Below are 19,887 nucleotides of genomic sequence, written 5' to 3'. Positions count from 1 at the left end.
ACAGACTTTCATTAAATTCTGTTAACCCTTTCTCTCGTGACTCGGCATTGATATGGACTTAGCAACAAAAATACAAATTCAGGAATATCTGTGTTATAGCCGGTATGGTAACAATGTATGACATAAATGATCGGAAAGTTAATTCTATATACCTGGGGCCTGTTCCACAAAAGTATGGTCTTGTACATTACAAGTAAATTCTCTAGTAACTTGTACAAATACCAGAGTTTCTGTTCCACAAAAGAATTCTCTACAGTTGTACTTTACTACTCCATACTTACAAATTACTAGTGAATTTTTATAGGCGTGTTCCACAAAAGTACTAGTACTTGTAACTTACTAGCGAATTGAGAAGAATTCTCTACCAGTGAAAGGACAATTATATATAAATGTACTAGTGCTATTTAAATACGCTTATTTTGGATACATTTTGATAAATATGTGGTCTAGCAGTAGTGATAGTGATGGTGATGAAAATGAAAACTATCGTCTGTACAGGGAAAGAATAAACTTCCAGTTTAACACTGTATTTGAATAAAATGAACGTTTTAGGTTAAGCACAGTACAAGTGGAAGAACTTTTGATAGATATTGGCTATAGGTTAAAATATCCTACGAACAGAAATAAATCTCCCTCTGCTAAACAACATTTACTAACAACATTACATTGGCTTGGGATGGCAAAATATTCGGTCTGTGGTAGCTGCAATAAATGATATAAAATTTCCTCAAATTGTTTGTTGGCCTGAAAATACTGAAAAAAACATATTCCAAGAAGGACATTCCTGGAATCATTAATGAGCGGAATATCTCTTACATACGTCCAACTTTTCCCCTCAAAAGCTCCATGAGCTTTTCCCAAGTCAAATATTTCCATCCAACCATTTATTTTGTCTTGTTTTTTCAGACTCTCGCTGAATCCACCGAAACGAATATCTTTCCTACCTTCTATTTCCTTGAAAATGAATAACTTTGTTTTTCTTGACATCATTTTAACAATTCATGCAGAGTTTGCAATTTCGTAACAATTAAGTTTGGCGGCCGAATATCGTTATTAGCGGCATCTGATTCCTAATGACAGACCAAGGTAGGTATGTTAGACTCTCGTAGAACATACGCGACGATCGCGGAAGAACAGAATGGGTGATAATAACGGAGTAATTTCCTATCATCAAAGAAATAAACTGAAAAATAACATCGTAGCATTAAAAAATTCCCAGGAATATTAGTTATTTCAATTTTTGCTGCATAAGTTACAGTAAAATACGATATTACGATAAATGAGGCAAGCATAACCTAATTCAACGAATGGAATACGAAGATAAACAGCTGATTTATGCTATGACGTATGTTTATTGATATGTCGTCACTTGTAAAACTTGTAACAATTCACTGGTAATATACAAGAGACTATCAATCTTTTGTGGAACAGAAATGTACAACTCCATACATTACAAGAACCCACACTAGTAACTTGTAATGTACAAGACCATACTTTTGTGGAATAGGCCCCTGTAGTAATATAGTATTTATCGATAGGACCACTAATATAAATATTTAAGAATTCAATTTTAGGCCTTCCCCTAAACTACCATTTCACTCGGCGTGAGTAAAATAATTCATAGGCTAGATTGTAGTGGCTCATCCCCCAACTTCACATACCGATTTTCATTAAATTCTCTTTAGCAGTTTTCTTGTGATACAGACAGAAATTACGGAAAAGTAAAAAATGCATTTCCTTGTTACTATGGACATAACCGATACAAAAAATACCTTTCTTTTCACATTCTGAGCAATGTATAGGCAAAACTTATTTTTTATATATATATATATATATATACTAGCAATTACCCGCGGCTTCGCTCGCGTGGATTTCGTAACGTGATCAAAGTAATAGTTCCTCGGCATTGTACTAAGACTTTATCTGAAAATTTCTTAAGTATAAAAACTCGCCCAAAAATTGAGTTTCATTTACCCCAGAAATTCTTTGTAAACTGTGTCTGTGTGTTGTTACCTTTTGGGGCTAAGGCGACCATACAACATAGAACTGCACATGTGAGAAACAGTCTTTAAAGATAAAAATTTCATAGTGTTTCGTATTGAAATATATCACAATGAAATTGAAATAATAAATAAGGTAGTTCAACCTATTCAATACAAATAAATACAAAATGTAGTGTTATATTCCTATTTAATTATAAGCGGAAGTGGTACCGGTTTCGACCCCAATCTGGGTCATCAGCCGAATAAAACGCAAAAAACAATGCATAGATAAGAAAGAAATTAAAGATGAAGTCCCCACAACAAAACTCTTCATTTTCTAGACTTAACTATAACAAGACCTCCTTCTTTAACTTACAAAATTTTCAGAAAACCAATCCAAACAGCAACCACAATTCGGCAAGATTCTTCACACCCTCGAGCACATACACATGCCTAATTTTTCGTGCCTTCAACACCCCTATGTCTAAAAAGATTTAAATAACGAATTTAACACTATCTGTAATATCGCTAAATTTAATGGCTTTAACAACTCTTTTATAAACCGTATCATCCACAAATTCAAACACAGTCCTAAAACTATCAAAAGGCATAACCAAGCCACTGCATTTTCTACTTTCACTTTCACTCAAGATGCTTATAAAATAACTAATGTTCTTAAAAAACACAACATGAAAATTTCTTTTAGAACCAATAACAGAAATCTTGATATATTACACAACTCTAAATCACTAAATAAATCTAATGCTTTTTCTAAATCTGGAGTATACAGATTCAAATGTACAACTGCAGCTCCTCGTACATCGGACAAACTGGCCGCAACTTCAACATCAGATACTCCGAACATATTAACGCCATTAAATACTACAGATTCTCCGCTATAGGACAACACATACAAGACTAAGCATAATTTCACTAATATTGAAAAAGATATAAAAATACTTAAAATCGTTAACAAAGGCCCCCTCCTAAACACTACTGAAAATTGTTTTATTCTCCTTGACCAATACGTCAACCCTAATTTCAATTTAAACAACATTTCTGAAAAACCCAATATCCTATCTGACTTCCTAATTCTTCTGCTCAAAAATTCTAAATTTCTAAACCCAAATTAAATTTTCCATGCCTTACAAAGTTCCTACCCACATTTTCTACCTCCAATAACCCACCCTTCTAACCCACCCTGAACTACCCCTCCTTTATTTCCCTATCTTATCCTTTCCCATCATCTTTTAACTTCAAATACTTTTAATCTTCTTATCTACTAATCCTCTTCCTTTATTAACTTATCCTATCTTTTCTTTTCACCTCTCCTCTATAAAAAAATAAATAAAAAAATTAAAAACCTTACTTTCTGAATTGAACTGTATACTATATTGCCACCTGCATTTTGGGTCTTCACATTCAAATTTAAACTCATGCCTTGCGCTGACGTTGACTGGTTCAATTACGACCTGAACTTTGATCTTCAAGAAATAGCGCGCTCTCCATATACATTTTTCATTTGTTTCTGGTATTGCGTTTTTTACCATTTTTCTCTTCACAGTTGTTTTTTATGTCAACTGTTCTAAAAAATTGATAAGAAACTAGTTACATATTTCAATTATATTGACTTGTATTATATGTACATTTTCGCGACCGAAGCAAATGCTGGACCATTAAGGTATTCATAAAGTTCAGTCGGCGTTTGCAAGCACAGTGCCTGACGTTGAATATGTCACGCTGATCTTCGGGAGCTGGCAATTTACTTCAATTGAGCTACTCCTCTTCGGCTTCTGCACGATTTTGGATCTTCATATTTGTTGGATTGTGTTGTGACTTTGCGCCTGATAGTGTTTGCAAGCTGGCTCATTTAACTGTTCTCCGCTTCTCGTAAACATTAGGAGACAATGCCGAACTTTGCGTATGCTATGCTGCTGTTCAGAAGATTGCGCCTTGCTTCTTCTACTTCTTCTGAATTTTACAGTGCCTATCCTCGTTGCTTTATTTTGCCTCTTCAACTGTTTTTGTGGGGACTTGATCTTTAATTTCCTTCTTACCTATGCATTGTTTTTTGCATTTTATTCGGCTGATGACCCGGATTGGGGTCAAATCCGGTACCGCTTCCGCTTATAGTTAAATAGGAATGTAACACTACATTTCGTATTTATTTGTGTGGAATAGTTTGAACTACCTTATTTATTATTTCAATTTCATTGACAGTCTTCTCAAGTCGAAAAAATAAATACATAAATACACGTCCCTATTCCCACATCTGTAACATCTTCCGTTATTGAGATATACATAAGTGTCCCCATAAAAAGAATTCAACCCCTTGATCAGTCCTTCCCACACCCCACCCCCCTTTAAGTGTACTTCCGAAAACAAAAATACTTGTTTCTTTATTTTTAAAGGAGATTCTAATATACAAATTTTCATGTCTGTAACATCTTAAGTTTTTGAGATGGACTGTAGATATTCTAATTTTAAAAATTCACTCACCTTTTTCAGTTCCCCTTGAGTGGATTTTCCAAAAAAAAAAATTGTTTCTTTTCTTTTACATGAAATTCCAAATACCAGTATTCAAATCTGCAATATGTTACCTGACCGAGATAATTTGCAGAGTCATTTTTTTAAATTCACCCTGCTTATCACTCCTGTTCACCCCCTATTCATCGGATTATCCAAGAACACAAAATTATGTGTTTCTTTATGTTCAAAGGAGATTCCAATTTTCATGTCTGTAAAATCTTCAGTTTTCAATATATGGCTCCCCATAAGAGGTGTTCCAACAACTTTTCCTCCATTCCCCCCCCCCCCCCTCCAATGGGATTTTCTGAAAACACAAAAAGTACGTGTTTCTTTATTTTTAAAGGAGGTTCCAAATGCCAATATTTACATCTGGTAAACTTAAGTTTTTGAGATATCCTCATTTTAAAAAGGTTCTCCCCTTTTCACTCCCCATTAATTGGATTTTCCAAAACAAAAAAAGACGTGTTTATTTTTAACCCATTGAACTGCAATTTTTCTTGAAAATAAATATACATTGATTGCGATTTAATCTGGCTTAAAAGAGAACACTTTTGCTACAGCAAGTTACCACACTGAAACGCAGATCATTCTAACAATAGTTCAACACAGTGTGGTAGATCTTAAAACGCTCTTATACATGCAGTGCCACCGTACACTTATCACATTCATAGTGAGATTCACCCTTGTTCGTTGCCTTTGGTATTTTTTCCTCAGCAGTCATAGTAGACCTCGCACCTTCTTAATGGAGACGCCTTGCTTGCTGTTGCTGTTATTTTGACAGAGAAGTGACCGCAGTGTTTTCCTTGTAACCTCACTGGTGTACTTCCTCCACTGGGCCGGCCTCTGGTTGGATAATCAGGCAGAACAACGCCCTCCAAAATTTGCTTCGCAACATCACTCCGAAACTGGAAAAGCTCGGCCTCCTTTTTTCAGGATTCAGCATGTGATAAATTACTTCAGCCTACCCTGAATTGTCACCTAATCTTCTTGCTACCACAGAGTTCAGTTCTCCATCTATAATACACCACGTATTATTTGGTACATTGTCTGTTTGTATACACTTTCAGTCTTCTAGGTTATGCACACGCCCACCTGCGTCCCAGTCTTCATTTTCTTCAATAATGTCATCTAATTCTTCGGAATTACTAATGCTAACGTCACTCGGAAGATAATTCAGTATCACTTTCATCAGAAAAACAGTCGCTGACATCGCTTTCCTCCAAAAAACATAATATTCGAGCTTCATCCGACTCGGCCATGACGTTAACTACCTTCACTGAAGCTTTATGCGGCAATTTACTCGATCATATTTAGACTCTGGCGGTGAAATACGTAGCTGAAGGGCAAAGATAGGTGAAATACGATTACCAACATCTCGTAGACACGTTGGGATTGCAAAGAAATATCTGTGTATCTGTGGAAACCTCAACAAAGCAATAAAGAGGGTGGACGGAAATTTCCGTCATTACATTTATGGGAACCCGTGGACAATGACGGAAATTTCAGTCATTGCAAGGCAATGGGTTAAAGGAGATCCCAAATACGAATTTTCAGGTCTGTAATATCTTCATTTTCTGAGATATAAGTATCATCAATAAAGGCATTTAACCCTTTTTGCTCCCTTTTTCACCCTTCCTGTTGAGATTTTCCAAAAACATAAAAATAAGTGTTTCTTAATTTTTAAAGGAGATTTAAAAAAATTCTTACTTCAGTAAACTTTTAAAGTTTTGAGTAATAGATGCTCGTTTAAAAAATTCACCCCCCTTTTGACCCCATTAGTGACGGAATATCCAAAAATCCTCGCTTAGCGAGCACCTACATTGTAATGTGAATGTGTCCCCAAAATGTCATTTCTTTATGTCCAGTAGTTTTGGCTCGACAATGATCAGTCAGTCAGGAAAAGTTATATATATATAACTGAAATATTCAGTCCTGAGTATAATTTAGAAAACAACTTGTATCAGTGGTATCACCCCTATGATGATAATTTTATGTATGACTGGTGATTACATCAACATGCACTACCAACTGAGGGGTGGATCATATACTCAGAATGAAATTACTACTTATGGTCTGAATCCAGCACGTTTGATTCTTTGTACTAGTACTCGAATACAAACCTTATTATCTAATATCACCCTTACGAAAGTACTTTGCTCTTTATTTATAATTAGTTTGATTAGAATATTTGTATATAAAGTTCCCACAGTTGGCACCCTGAATATGGTTTTCAGTGGTTTCCCATTTTCACACCAGGTAAATGCTGGTGTAGTGTCTTAAGGCCACGGCCACTGCTATCAGGGCAATTATAGTCCATTTCGGTTGAATGTGTCCTGTGTGAGAAATGGTTGCGCATGTAGTGGTGGGAGCTATCATCCCCACACTGCTGCAGCAAGTCCAGTCGCCAGGCTAGCGCTGAAGTGAAAACATCTCTCAAGCAGTGCATGTAGTTACATGCAAGCTAAGTTGGTATTACAAAAGTGACGAGCATTGCTTCTAGGTCTTCTAAATCTGGGAGACCACTGCGAGGTCAGGCACGTAAAATTGTTTATAAAGCGAGTGAACATATGAAATTGAATGCTGTGCAGACAGTTTCAGAAGCTATAAGAGTGGGAAGAACACTGGTAAATAAGATAATGAAAGAGGGATTGTAGAGTCTGGCTAGGGGTGAACTTAAATTTAGAACTCAGACGGGAAAACAAGGTGGAAGAAAGAGTTCCGGTTGATTCTGTAAAAGCAGGTATTAAGAGAAAGATTTGTGAATTTTATGCTGTGAGAAAAGCACCCACTTTAAGAAACCTTTCTGAATCTTTGGAGGAGGATGACATAATGCATTGCAGTTGCTCACTCTGCATAAAATAAGACACTTTGGATTTCATTGGAGGAAATGCCAATCGAAGTCTGTGTTTAGTTGAGAGACCACAAATTGTGAAATACCTGCAACAGTTACTGATTTCTCTGCATTTTCCTGGCAAATATGAATTAATCTCTTTTATATGTATTTCACTAGAAATCAGGTTAAGTAGATCATATCTCTGGGCTGTCAGTAGAAACAGCTGCCTCCTGTTCATTAGGCGATTGACAAGCTGATAGCATGTACCGATACGCCTTTCTTTGGCATGCATTACAGTTTCAAACGAACTTCGTTCATTCATAGTATTACCAGTTGCAAGCTACCATCTTATGTTCAATTGATTTTCTACTAAATGGTTCAAACCTTTTATTTTTGTATATAACAGATGTCATATTGTAACAGTGGATAATAATAAACGGCACAAGAATGAATTAAGGGCTACAGGTTGCCAAAAGAATTGCCTTCGCATTTGTTATACACAGAAATATATTTGACATTGCATTGAAAGCACCGTCCCATATGAATTATTTTAGGTATTGCCCTCTGATCTTCTTGATTGATGTCACCAACATTTACTACGAAAAATACAAAGTATTTCCGTAATAGAATAAAACTGGGATTTTAGAATGTTTTGCTCAAGGGCCTGTGTACTTAATTGACGAGGTTTAACGCAGACAATCTAAATGTAACACACGATTTGTAAAATGTACAGTATTTATTTTCAATAGTTCATCATATTAAGTAATTCTGTATGTACACCGATGAGCCATTGCATTATGACCACCCCGACTCGGGAACATTTCACGCCTGATGCGGGGAGAGTTAACACATACAAGCTTTCCACACTATTTCAGTCAGCTCCCTGGGCTACGTCCGCTACCTGAACTAGACTGTATCAGCAGGAGGAAAGGATCAAGTTCTTCCCCCACTACCAGCGTGAACGCTCCCATAGTTCCTCGCACTCGAGGCCAGGCACACCTCCAGTCATCCAGAAAGGCTCTTACTATGAGGATGGACTATAGCTTTCCATCTTTCTGTCCTGAAAACCTTCCTTGAGTTAGTGTGACGTTAAACCGCTAGCAAAGAAAATAAACCATTACCGAGAATGTGACTAAATATCACATTAATTTTCTTGGGAAATTTGCCTCCAGAATTCCTGGTCTGCTATAAGGATATTTTCCTAATGTTTGCCTATTTTTACTGGAATTGGCTCTTACAACTGGAAGATACCAGTACTTTTAATATTTACAATGAATTTAAGATAGGGTAGTGGGAGTTGATGTTGGTTTTATTATTTTTGCTGCTGCTAAAATCATGATGTTTCTGCTGTGATTAAGCCTGGTGCAAATTTTAATGACATAACCTCTGAAAGTCGAAAATACTGTGGACATCTAGGAGCTAGGGGGGTTTCAGTTTATCTAGCAGGGACTAACGACGTCGAAAGAAATAATGCTAGAGGAATGATCTCTTCCCTCAGATCTAGACTACAGGAGTTACATCACACCAATGTTGTGGTATTTTCTGTTCCTCACAGACATGATCTTCCAGCATTGTCTTGTGTTAACAAGGAGGTAAACAAGGTTAATGAAGAACTTTTGAAAATATGTAGGCACTTCAGGAATGTAAAATATGTCTATATAAGTAATTTGGGAAGATGATTTTATACCTGGCATGGTCTGCACCTAAATAGGTTGGGGAAAAGGTATGTTGTAAGTAGTATAATAGAGTTTGCTAATTCAGTTCAAGATGTAGAATGTGTAACTGATCCCATTCCGGTAAGAAACTAGATAAAGTGACCAATATAGGTTGGTCTGTCATGCTAGAGTCGAGGAATGGTATTAATACTCATGGTAGTCTATATAGGTTAGGTTCTTGTAAAACTGTATTGGGGAATAGTGTTAATGTGCAAGGTAGGCAGACTAGGTTAGATTCTTATCAGATCACTAAAATCAATGAACCTGTAGTTACAAAAATATCTACTAGTAGGCCTATTGTGGAAAATGACATCCAAGATACTGATAGTGTCCAGGAAATGGAAATTGACCATAGTTTACTGACTATCCTGCAGGTCAGAAATAATGTTAGAACTAGAACATTTGTGTAAAACTGAAAAAATTGATGTGGTGTGCATATCAGAACATTGGCTCGTAGAAGATCAAGTTGAATTTTTTGTGCCCAGTGGGTATATTATGGCAGATATTATGTGTAGAAAGAAGAATGGGGGTGCTGGAATTTTATTCAGGGACTATTTAAAATTTGTTAAAGTTGAATTAGGAGAATACTGTGCAGAATTAGATGGAGAGTTTAGTTCTGTTAAAATAATACATCAGAATCTAATAATTGTAAGTTTGTATAGATCTCCAAAGGGCAGTGTGAAAGTATTTCTTGAGAATTTTGAAATAGTTATGAGAAAATTGTTAAAGTTTAGTACTAAAGTAGCTGTCTGTGGTGATTTTAATATAGAAATGGCAAAACAGACGAACAGTCTTCAAGAATATTTCTTAACCCTTTAAGATCGTTAAATTTAACCTGTACAAACAAAACACCCACACACAATAATGCATGCATTGATAACATTGTCAGTTTCTCAAGAAGTATGTATACTGTCAAGCTTGTTGAAGGGTCTTTTGCTGATCATGAACCATTGGTACTTTCTTTTTGCCAGAAAAATTTGTCTTACGCAGAACAAAGAATAAATAGGGAGCCTGACATTTCATGGATAAGAACACAGAAAGATTGTTATATTAACTTATTCAGGGAAGTAAACTGGAAATTTTTGTACGAAAATCAAACTGACAAAGCGAAGGATGAAATTGCTATTTAAACTTTCTTTAAAACTTATGTTGAATTGTGGCATTCTTGCTCCCCCATGCTAAAGGTCAATAATTTGTGCACAGTTAGGAATAAAAAACTGGTATTCTGATGAATTGACCCAAGTAAGGGAAAGGATGTTGATTCTGTATAGAGTTTATAAAAATTCTTGGGTGCAAGGCAGTGTGCAGAAAGATGCAGTATATATTAGGTGTAAAAAGTTTTACAGAACTAAACTTGCACATGAAAAAAAATTTGCGTGTGAAACATACATTGAAAGTGCATCCAACAAATGCTAGGCAGCTTGGGATATTACAGCGCAAGAGAATACTCCTAATCATACACATGATATACTACTGAATCCAGATACTATGAATGATTACTTTTTGAACACAGTGAAAGAAATAGGTGATAAAGTTAATCCAACAGGTACATCTGCTATCATTGGGCCTGGTCCACATCAATTAGGGGGGCATACTTTCCAATGGGTTGACATTACGTCAAATGAAATCGTAAAGACGGTCTCAAATTTATCTAATTCTAAAAATATGGACTGTTAATGGCTGTCCAATTACATTATTAAACAAACAATGCATCTGATTTGTGAACCACTAGCGTTTAGTATCAATAAATGTTTAAAGATTGGGTTTTTTTCCGAATATGCTTAAAATTTCAAAAGTTATTCCTGTCTTCAAAAGTGGTGACAGACTTCTTTCCCAAAATGACCGTGTGCAGTCTCAGTTGTTCCCATATTATCTAAAATAATTGAATCTGTTATTTATAGTCAACTTAGTAACTACTTTGAAAATCGTGCCCTGTTGTCTAGTATTCAATATGGATTCCAACAGGGTAAAAGTACTACCTCTGCGGTTCTGGAAATTGTCAATCAAACTTTAACAACCTTTGAAAATAGGAAAATGGTTTCTCTGATTTTGTGATTTGAGTAAAGCATTTGACTGTATAGATCATGACATTTTGTTGGAAAAACTTCAGGATTATGGCATAAATAGTCCCAATTTGGATGTAATTAAGATGTATTTAAGTAACAGATGCCAGTTTGTTGCAATTAGAAATAGACATTCCACATTGAAAGATGTTATTACAGGCATTCCACAAGGATGTGTACTTTGCCCATTTCTCTTTAATGTTGCTGTTAATGACCTACTACAAAATGTTATGTCACAATCATATGCAAATGACACAACACTAATCAACATGCATCAGGACGTATTAAATCTGCAAGAGATGTCACAAGAAGCTTTTAGGACTGCAGTGAAATGATTTTCATCTAATATACTACTCTGCAATGAGAATACCTAAAATCCAACATATTCTGTTAGGATTGTCCAATAATATAGAAATTCACTCAGTCAAGCTACTGGGTATTCATATTGATACCAAATTAAGCTGGGAAGTATGTCAATCATGTCTGTAAAAAGGTATCACGGGTCTCATATCTTATGTGGAAATTGAGGGAATTAGTAACAGCAGACTATTTGAGAATGGCATATTTTGATCTCTTCCAGTTCCATATTTCATATGAGCTGCTATTGTGGGGACATTCATCTTATGTCCATAATGTATTTCTAATACAGAAGAAGCTTGTTCTTCTGAGCACTGTCGACCCCTTTTTATCAGGCTTAAAATATTAAGTTTTATATATATATATTTATCTCATTGTATGTTAAAAACCATCTGAATGAATTTACCATCAGGGAAAACATCCATCAAAACAATACTCGTAATAAGGGCAATATTGATGTCCCAAGACATAGACTTGTGAAAACAGCTAACTCACATAAAGTAAATAGTAATATATTTTTTAATAAATTACCATTCTCTGCACAGGATGTGTCCATCAACAATTTTAAAAGAAAACTGTATAACTGGATGTTGGAAAATCCATTTTATGATCTAAAGGAATTCCTAGAAATGAAAACTGTTAATATTATTGACTTTTAATAACTGTATATAGATAGTAGAAATAATACTGTAGTATTGGATGACAAAACCTATTTCATGTAAATAATCAATGGTGAATAAATATTCTTATTCTTATTTTAACTGTAATATTCAGTCCTGCGTATATTTAAACAATTTGGATCAGTGATATTACCCCAATGATGATAATTTTATGTATGACTGGTGATTACATCAACATGCACTACCAACTGAGGGGTGAATCATAGGTCTCATTTTGCAACCTCTTAAATCCACTGCGCCGAGTGGCTCGATAAGAGCACAGAGTAAATTAAGCGGATTCGATCATGTCTGTCAGGGATGTTTCAAGGTGGTGAAATGCACCCATTAAGAGAACTCCTAGGATTATCTTCTGGCATCTCTCTTTAGTGGATTGCAAGATTTATTATTTGTTAAATCTGTCAGTTTCACAAAGTGTGGGTGAAGAATGAAGAACCATGACTTCAGCCATACCTGCCAAGTATTCTGGTTTTTCCGTAAAATGTACAGATTTTGAGTGCATTTTACGGTTGTGCGGATGAACATTATTGTACAGATTTTGAATATCTGCCCTTGTTTTCGCTTTCTGTGGTCAAATTGGATTTGTTTTACTTTTGATAGTAGCTGGTAATAAGAGATGCAGTATTTAAAATTCGACCAGTAAATGTATCGTTAATCACATTATCGATTATCACTGTGCTTTTGTCACCTGTTCGAGCTCATCTGCTACTTCATTCACTGAGATGTTCCCAAACAAGTAGCAGGCTGTGATTTTGAAGAATAGAAATCTGTGAAAAGTAGCAGGCTGTGAATTTATATATAACAACTTTAGTAACTGCGTCATGCTTCGTAGCAGCTGTGAAAGGCTTTGTGTTTGGGTGTGTGTAACATTGGCGGTAGTTATGAAACTTATGGAATTGTGTGGCGAATTTATTGGCGATTTAGTATTTTTAGTGGTGTTCGTAATGAATTCAACTAAGAAATGGTATTATCAATCTTTTAGGGAAGCATATTCTGCTTAATTTCCTCGTTTTATACGATCACGGAAAGTGTTCCCAGTGTTCAGTGGAAACAGATGAGCACTCATCAAGATGTAACTTTGTGTATTTAATTTCAGGGGTAACATATATTTGACTTGTATTAGTATTGTTTATAATCTACCCCCTTGCCGTCCTTTTTTATTATGTCTTGCGACTTTGTAACGCATGTGAGTGTTGTTCAAAATTTTCCGCTGTAGGATCTTCCGGATTTCTCTTTTTGAAAGTTGGCAAGTATGCTAGAGCATTCATGTGTTTGGCAGTGGAAAAAATTTGGTGTTACTCTTGATTTAGAAGAATGTTTTGAGGTCTGTCATGCCAAACGGTCATACAGAGGCAAAATACACTACCTATCGAGTTCGAGCTTTTGTTATTCTGCAGGCCGAATTTTGGAAAAAATCTGTATTGACGTTTTTTTGACATTAATATGCTTCCAACCTGTTTGCTAGACCATTTAAGTAGGATTTCTTAGTCAGCTCACAAGGTATTTAAACATATCGTTGGATTGTGATGAAATCCCTTCAGAAGCAAGACAGAATGTATTTTGAATTTTTCTGAACACTAGATGGCAGTTTTCTTTCTAGCTCAGTCCTAGTATTAAAACTGCTCAAATATACCAAGGTTCGAACTTAAATAATGGCAACTCTTTATTTACAACAGATAAAGAAGAGTTACAAGTTAGCAACCTTTACTGTCCTTCAATGTGGTCACCAGCGTTGTGTATAATCCGTTGCCAGCGATGTGGAAGTCGTATACCTTTAGCAGAGCCTGTTCTGTTGATGGTGCGAATGGAGCGGTCTACTGCCCTTCCAATCTCTGCAACAGTTCTGAAGCGAATACTCACGAATCTTCTGGTTTCGATCCCTGTCCAGTAACGTGGCAAGAGCATGCACTTCTTCACTGGTAGGACGACCTGCCCGATGAATGTCGGCCACAGTTTGCCGACCATCGTTGAGGCTTTTGCCCAACGTGCCACTGTTCTGGAAGGCAGTGCAAATTCCCTGCAAGCCTCTTGAAGACCTTGATGACACTCGTGCTGTATTACCTCTGGCACATTCAATCTCGATCCAACTCCGTTGTTCCTGTTTGGAAAACAGTGACATTACATTAGACCGCTAGCTCACACGTGACTGTTTCTCTCGCTTGTGCGCACGCAGGTGATGTGGGAAGGGCGAGTCCATTTACTCTGAGGTAAGGTAGGTATGTAATCAACGTGTGCTATCAGTAACAATATTAGATTCGGTTGCATAGCTTCTCCACAGCAGTGTTGTCACTATTTAAGTTCCAACCCTCGTACTAGCTTTGTCAGTAGATTTACCTATTGAAAGGATCCTGGGGCACATTTTTAGGCACTTTAGTATCTGAAAACCATACAAATAATTGGTGGGACATAAAACCTAGCAGATTTGTACCAACAAACTCTTCCAAAATAGTTCAGAATTTTCTTAATGAGCATGTTCGAATTGGAACTCTTCAGGAATTGATTCTTGGTAATGTTTTGTTGGAAGACACAAATGATGGTTCTGAACTTCAACAAAACACTGCGAATTACATTACAAAACACTGAACGGATGTTCATTGCCTTCATTATTCAAATAACTACAATAATTGCACAAACTGGTTGCTGTTCCAAGAACAGCTAAAATCTCCTCAAAGTTGGTTCAGAATTTCGTTGGAACAACATGAATTCGGTACTTACAGTTCAGAAATAGTTCTGGTTTTTTGTTGGAACAAGATCTATGCTGCTGCTCATGATATTGTATTAGTGTATAATGGCTGCTTATAGGGAATACAGTAGTCTTGCTAACTAACTCAACCTAATGTGGAAATTACTATATTCGGTTCAGAAAGGAAATTATATGAATATGTTAGAGAAATTGTTTATATACTTGTCACAAAAGGGTGTCTTAAATTTTAAAGAAATTTTGCCAGAAGAAAACTCACTGTTTAAATTGGCAAACTCGTATGCTTGAAAAACTCAATGAGTCTATGATCTTCATCCCCATCAAGGTTCAGAACAAAAAATCTTCCAGTAAGAGTTAAGAAGTCACAACTGTATTACAGTGGTTACCACAGCTGATTTGCATTCAGTCTCAGAACAAGTGTTCACTTTTATCTGAGTGAACCATTTTATTAGTTTAATATTTCTGAAGATAAAAAAATACACTGTGTAATAATTATGTTTCAATTGTTTTAAGTAACAAATGGAATCTTAGATTTGATTCTTGGTCAGGTCAGGGATTTTACCCTTCATTGGTTAATTTCCTGTGGGCCTTGGTGTTCTTGCTACTTTCAAGATTAAAATTTATATTGGGTAATGTACCATCCATACAAACACGCAAGTCGCCTACAGCGTGTCAACACGAAAGACGTGCTCTCCGCAGGCCATACGTTTGTGATTCTTATTATCTCTTCCAACACTTTTCCCACACTGGTGCTGTTATGAAAGCGAACTGTCACGTGTGGATCTGTCCCAGTTTAACGGCCAGATGTCGTTCCATATGTGAACACTACAGAGAGATGTATTTACTATTGTGTGTTTCTGTGGTGGTTAACAGTGTGGTGTGGTGGGTGAATATAAAGAAAACTGTTGGGACAGATACAAGCACCCAGTCCTCAAGTTGTAGAAATTAACCGTACGCAGTTAAAATCTTCTGCCTGGGCAGGAATCTAATATGGGACCTTCTGAACCGAAGGAAAATGTATTGACCATTCAGCCAAGGAAACCGGACTATTATATATGTAGTTATTTAGGCTTTATTCAATTCGATCACCACAGGCTTGCATTTAGGGCTGTCATCCTGATGGCAGATTCCCTATCAGTTGTTTTACCTAGTCTTAAATGATTTCAGAGAAGGTGGAAATTCATTGAACATCTACCTTCGTAAATTTTTCTAATTCCTCTTCCATTAAATGCATTTTTGCCCAAGTTTGTCCTCCTTTCTAACATTATTTATCACACTTTCAAAAACTAGTCGATTCACATCCTAGTGTCATTCCACACCATCTTTCTGCTGACAGCTCGGAACTTGATGCTTATTCGAGCAGTATTTCTTGTCCTTTCCATTTTTCTTTAAATCTGCCAGAAATATGGTATTATATCTTGCAAATCGACAATATTCCTCAAGTGTCGTATCATATTTATATAGTTTTTAAGGTGTATTTTCTGTGTTTTCCAGAATGGCTGTTATATGATTTTGTTTACTTCAGGAAATGTATAATGAATTCATTGTACATAGATTTCAGTAAAAAGCAACACGCTCATTTTAGTCTTTTCAACTTGTTTATGAATGGTAACACAACTTACATCTGTTCACAGAAAAATGTGTTGTTTGTTCTGCAGGTGGAGAAGGAGCTGCGAGACATTTGCTCCGATATCCTAGGTGTATTGGACAAGCACCTTATCCCATGTGCATCCACTGGCGAGTCAAAAGTCTTCTACTACAAAATGTGAGTTCTTAGACATGTTTACAATTGAAGGGGTGGATTCCAAAGCCTGCTGAGTCAGTTTTGTAACCTGACAAGAGGCAGTACTTCAGAACAGTGTTAATCATATTGATTTTAAATGTCAGAACTGACAGTTACTTTTGAAATACACGTAAGTCATGTGTAACTTAGAAGCTTTCCAGTCTGTCGAACACATGTTAATAAAACATTTAAGAGTTGACACTGAAAAGTATGGCTTTCCTTAACAAAATAAGGCGGTCGTAGTAATTTTCCAAACCAACGAAGTTGATTCGCATACTCTGTAGTTATAAACAAAGCTCAATTAGTAATGTTTGGTGTGTTTTATTTCAGTCCTGTATTGAAGCCAAAACGTTTTCATGAACAAGCTCTGATGGAACTTGAAACGGACAGTGATAATGTTCATTTATGTAAATCTAAAAATTCTTGTTAGAATAGACCTGTTAAAATGTTTGGCATTTTGTAATATGTTAATGTTTGGGTTTTTTTTTTTTTTCCCAAACAACTGGTCTTGAAGCATTCTAAGGCCGCTTTCATACAAGGCAACTAGTGGCGGCAGCGGATCACCTGTACGGAAAACAGGTCTTTTTAAACTCCCCATTTCTAAAATGGTATCTACGAATCAGGAACTGCTTCTGCTTGCTTTCCTTATCCAAAAGAGAAAAGATAAACGCAGGGCAAGAGCAAGAGGGGGTTGACCACAGAGGTCGTACACAGGATTTGACGAGTCGGTGCCCTTCAAGGCTTGCCAGAAATTTACGAGGCAAGATTGCCAACTACTTTGTCAGTGAGGAAGGTGCAGTTTCATGGCAAATGAATCGTATTTAGAGACGTAAGTATTGTGTCCACAGTACTATGCAGATCATAGATGGACACCAAAAGTACAATTGTACTTTAAATGCATTTCGTAATTTTTTATTTGCCAATGGGCTCTCTTTAATAACATTAGTTAAGTAGTGATGATCGTTTATCTTTCATTCTATTCCTATCGTGTTTACCATGTAAATCTCCTGCATGTGTAAAACTTTTCACTACAGTAAAAATAATTGAAGCAAATAATGAATGAAATACTCTTTTCTGTATATACTTGGCAATTTACAGAATTGTCTTGCAAAATTGAGTTTTCTTGTAATAAATTAACAAAAAGTACGTAAAATATAAAGAAAGGGCTAACTTATCTCTTTTCTCTCTACTGGTGTTTTGTCTTTTTTTTCTAGTGACTTTCCATCGTACCGACACAGATAGGTCTTATGGCGACGATGGGATAGGAAAGACCTGGGAGTTGGAAGGAAGCGGTCATGGCCTTAATTAAGGTACAGCCCCTGCATTTGCCTGGTGTGAAAATGGGAAACCACGGAAAACCATCCTCAGGGCTGCCAACAGAGGGGTTTGAGCACACCATCTCCCGAATACTGGATAATGGGCGCGCTTAAACAGCTGCAGCTATCGAGCTCGGTGTTTCGTCATCAAACTCGGAAGAACCTCAATATAATGCTATGCCATGCATTTCTTTATTCACTTTTCCATACTCATCGACTGAAGCATTCCAACGTTAAAAATTAAATAATTGAAAAAGGTTCAACCTATTCAATACATAAAAGAAAGGAATGTAGTGATTACATTCTTATTTAATAGTGATTGGAAATGGGACCGGTTTCGACCCTAGTCCAGGTCATCGTCAGCCGTTCAAAACATAAAAAACAAGAAAAACAATGCATATGAAAAAGAATAAGTGAACTCTGGATCGGTATAAGATGAAATATAAATTGATGATGGGGGTAGAAATTGTGAGTCACTTAAAATAAAACAGTACGTAATATTATGAAAGGTAGTACGGCACACGCAATGATAAGTAAAGTCTCTCAATGTTTATGAATAGTGGGGAACGGTCAAATGGGTCAGTTTTTACATTCTGTCAGGTACAAAGTCACAACACTATCGAACAACATATGAAGATTCATAAATATTTTGAAGTCGCAGACGAATAGATTTATAGAAGCAAACTGCCAGCTCTCGGTGATCAGCGCGGCACATCCAAGGTCATGCGTTGTGGTCTCTAACGCCAAAGTAGAATGGAGAATATCCTGAAGGTCAAGTATTTGCCTCGGTTGCGGGAAGTTAAGTACGTATTGTACCAGTAAAAGAGCCCGACTCTCAGATTAACTTTTAAAGTAGCATGTATATAGTTCTCAGGGCGAAAAACTGGATTAATTGTAGCTAGGGCTCGGTACAGGAGGTAGGGTCCTATCTACAGAAAAACTTTGACTCTGATTGCACAAGAGCTTATTCAAATAAGTCATGAATTTGCACATCACCTCTAAGTAGAAATGGATTGTCTTCCTCGTATTCCAATAGTATGGCTCGGGTTCTCCAGCTCACCAAGCCAAGCTGGTTGAAGCACGTTTCAGAAGACTCCAGGGATTCCAGTGACTCCAGATACTCCAGACAGAGGCAGCTGGACTGTCTGGATTGACGGCAAGTAGAGATGTTGAAATAATAACATTAAGTTATTTATTAGACCACCTAATCAATACAAAATCGTCTTGGATGATTTACATAAATTTGTTAGCTAATAGTGGTACATGTTTCGCCTTCCCTGAAGGCATCATCAGCCATAGTCTTAACCTTAAATTAAAAATAAGCGTCTAAATAACATGTATTAATGAAATGAATTTTTAAAATCTTGAAGAGATTTGAAGTAAAATAACATTAAAAATAACAATGATGGTTTGAAAATACAATGTGATGAGATACAATAGTGGAAGTATTAACAAAATTAACATTAGAAGGCTGCTAAAATAAGTACAATGGATAAAACAACAGATTGTTATACAACAAGTAGTAAGATTGCATAAAAGTAAAGTTGATAGTCATGGCGGTTACAATTAGACGATGGCGAAAAATCTTATATAATCAAAGTAAAGAGGAGAGAATAAAAGTCAAAGTTAGTCGAGAGATCCAAAGTTCATCATGATCTTGAAGATCAGTTATAACACACGTAGCAAGAAGTCTACGGTTGCAAATTCTTCTAACTCATAATATTACAAGCTATCTTTGTCATCGTCAAATGGTAAGTGCATACGATTCTACTTCAATATTTTTCAAATATCTTTTCACACAATTAACTCTACGTTTCTTGCTTCCATTTACAGATTCCACTTTTATATGCTTTTTCAACTAGAATATCTACAAACTCACAATTTACAACATTTGAACATCACTTCAAATTTTGAGATGGTCCATAGTGATC

General features: G+C 36.2%; 1 protein-coding gene across 1 annotated transcript in view; it reads left to right on the top strand.

Moving 5' to 3' along the window:
* Positions 1-19,887, top strand: part of 14-3-3epsilon (tyrosine 3-monooxygenase/tryptophan 5-monooxygenase activation protein epsilon) — a 132,826-nt gene that overhangs the window by 51,396 nt on the left and 61,543 nt on the right. Inside the window, exon 3 of the mRNA XM_067158806.2 lies at positions 16,516-16,622. Within this exon, the coding sequence (XP_067014907.1) occupies positions 16,516-16,622 (107 nt within the window). The remainder of the gene's footprint in view (positions 1-16,515; positions 16,623-19,887) is intronic.

Source organism: Anabrus simplex, chromosome X (assembly GCF_040414725.1).
Source record: "Anabrus simplex isolate iqAnaSimp1 chromosome X, ASM4041472v1, whole genome shotgun sequence".
NCBI lineage: Eukaryota > Metazoa > Arthropoda > Insecta > Orthoptera > Tettigoniidae > Anabrus > Anabrus simplex.
Note: the sequence above shows the minus strand (reverse complement) of the source record. Positions and strands in the feature narration are given on the sequence as shown.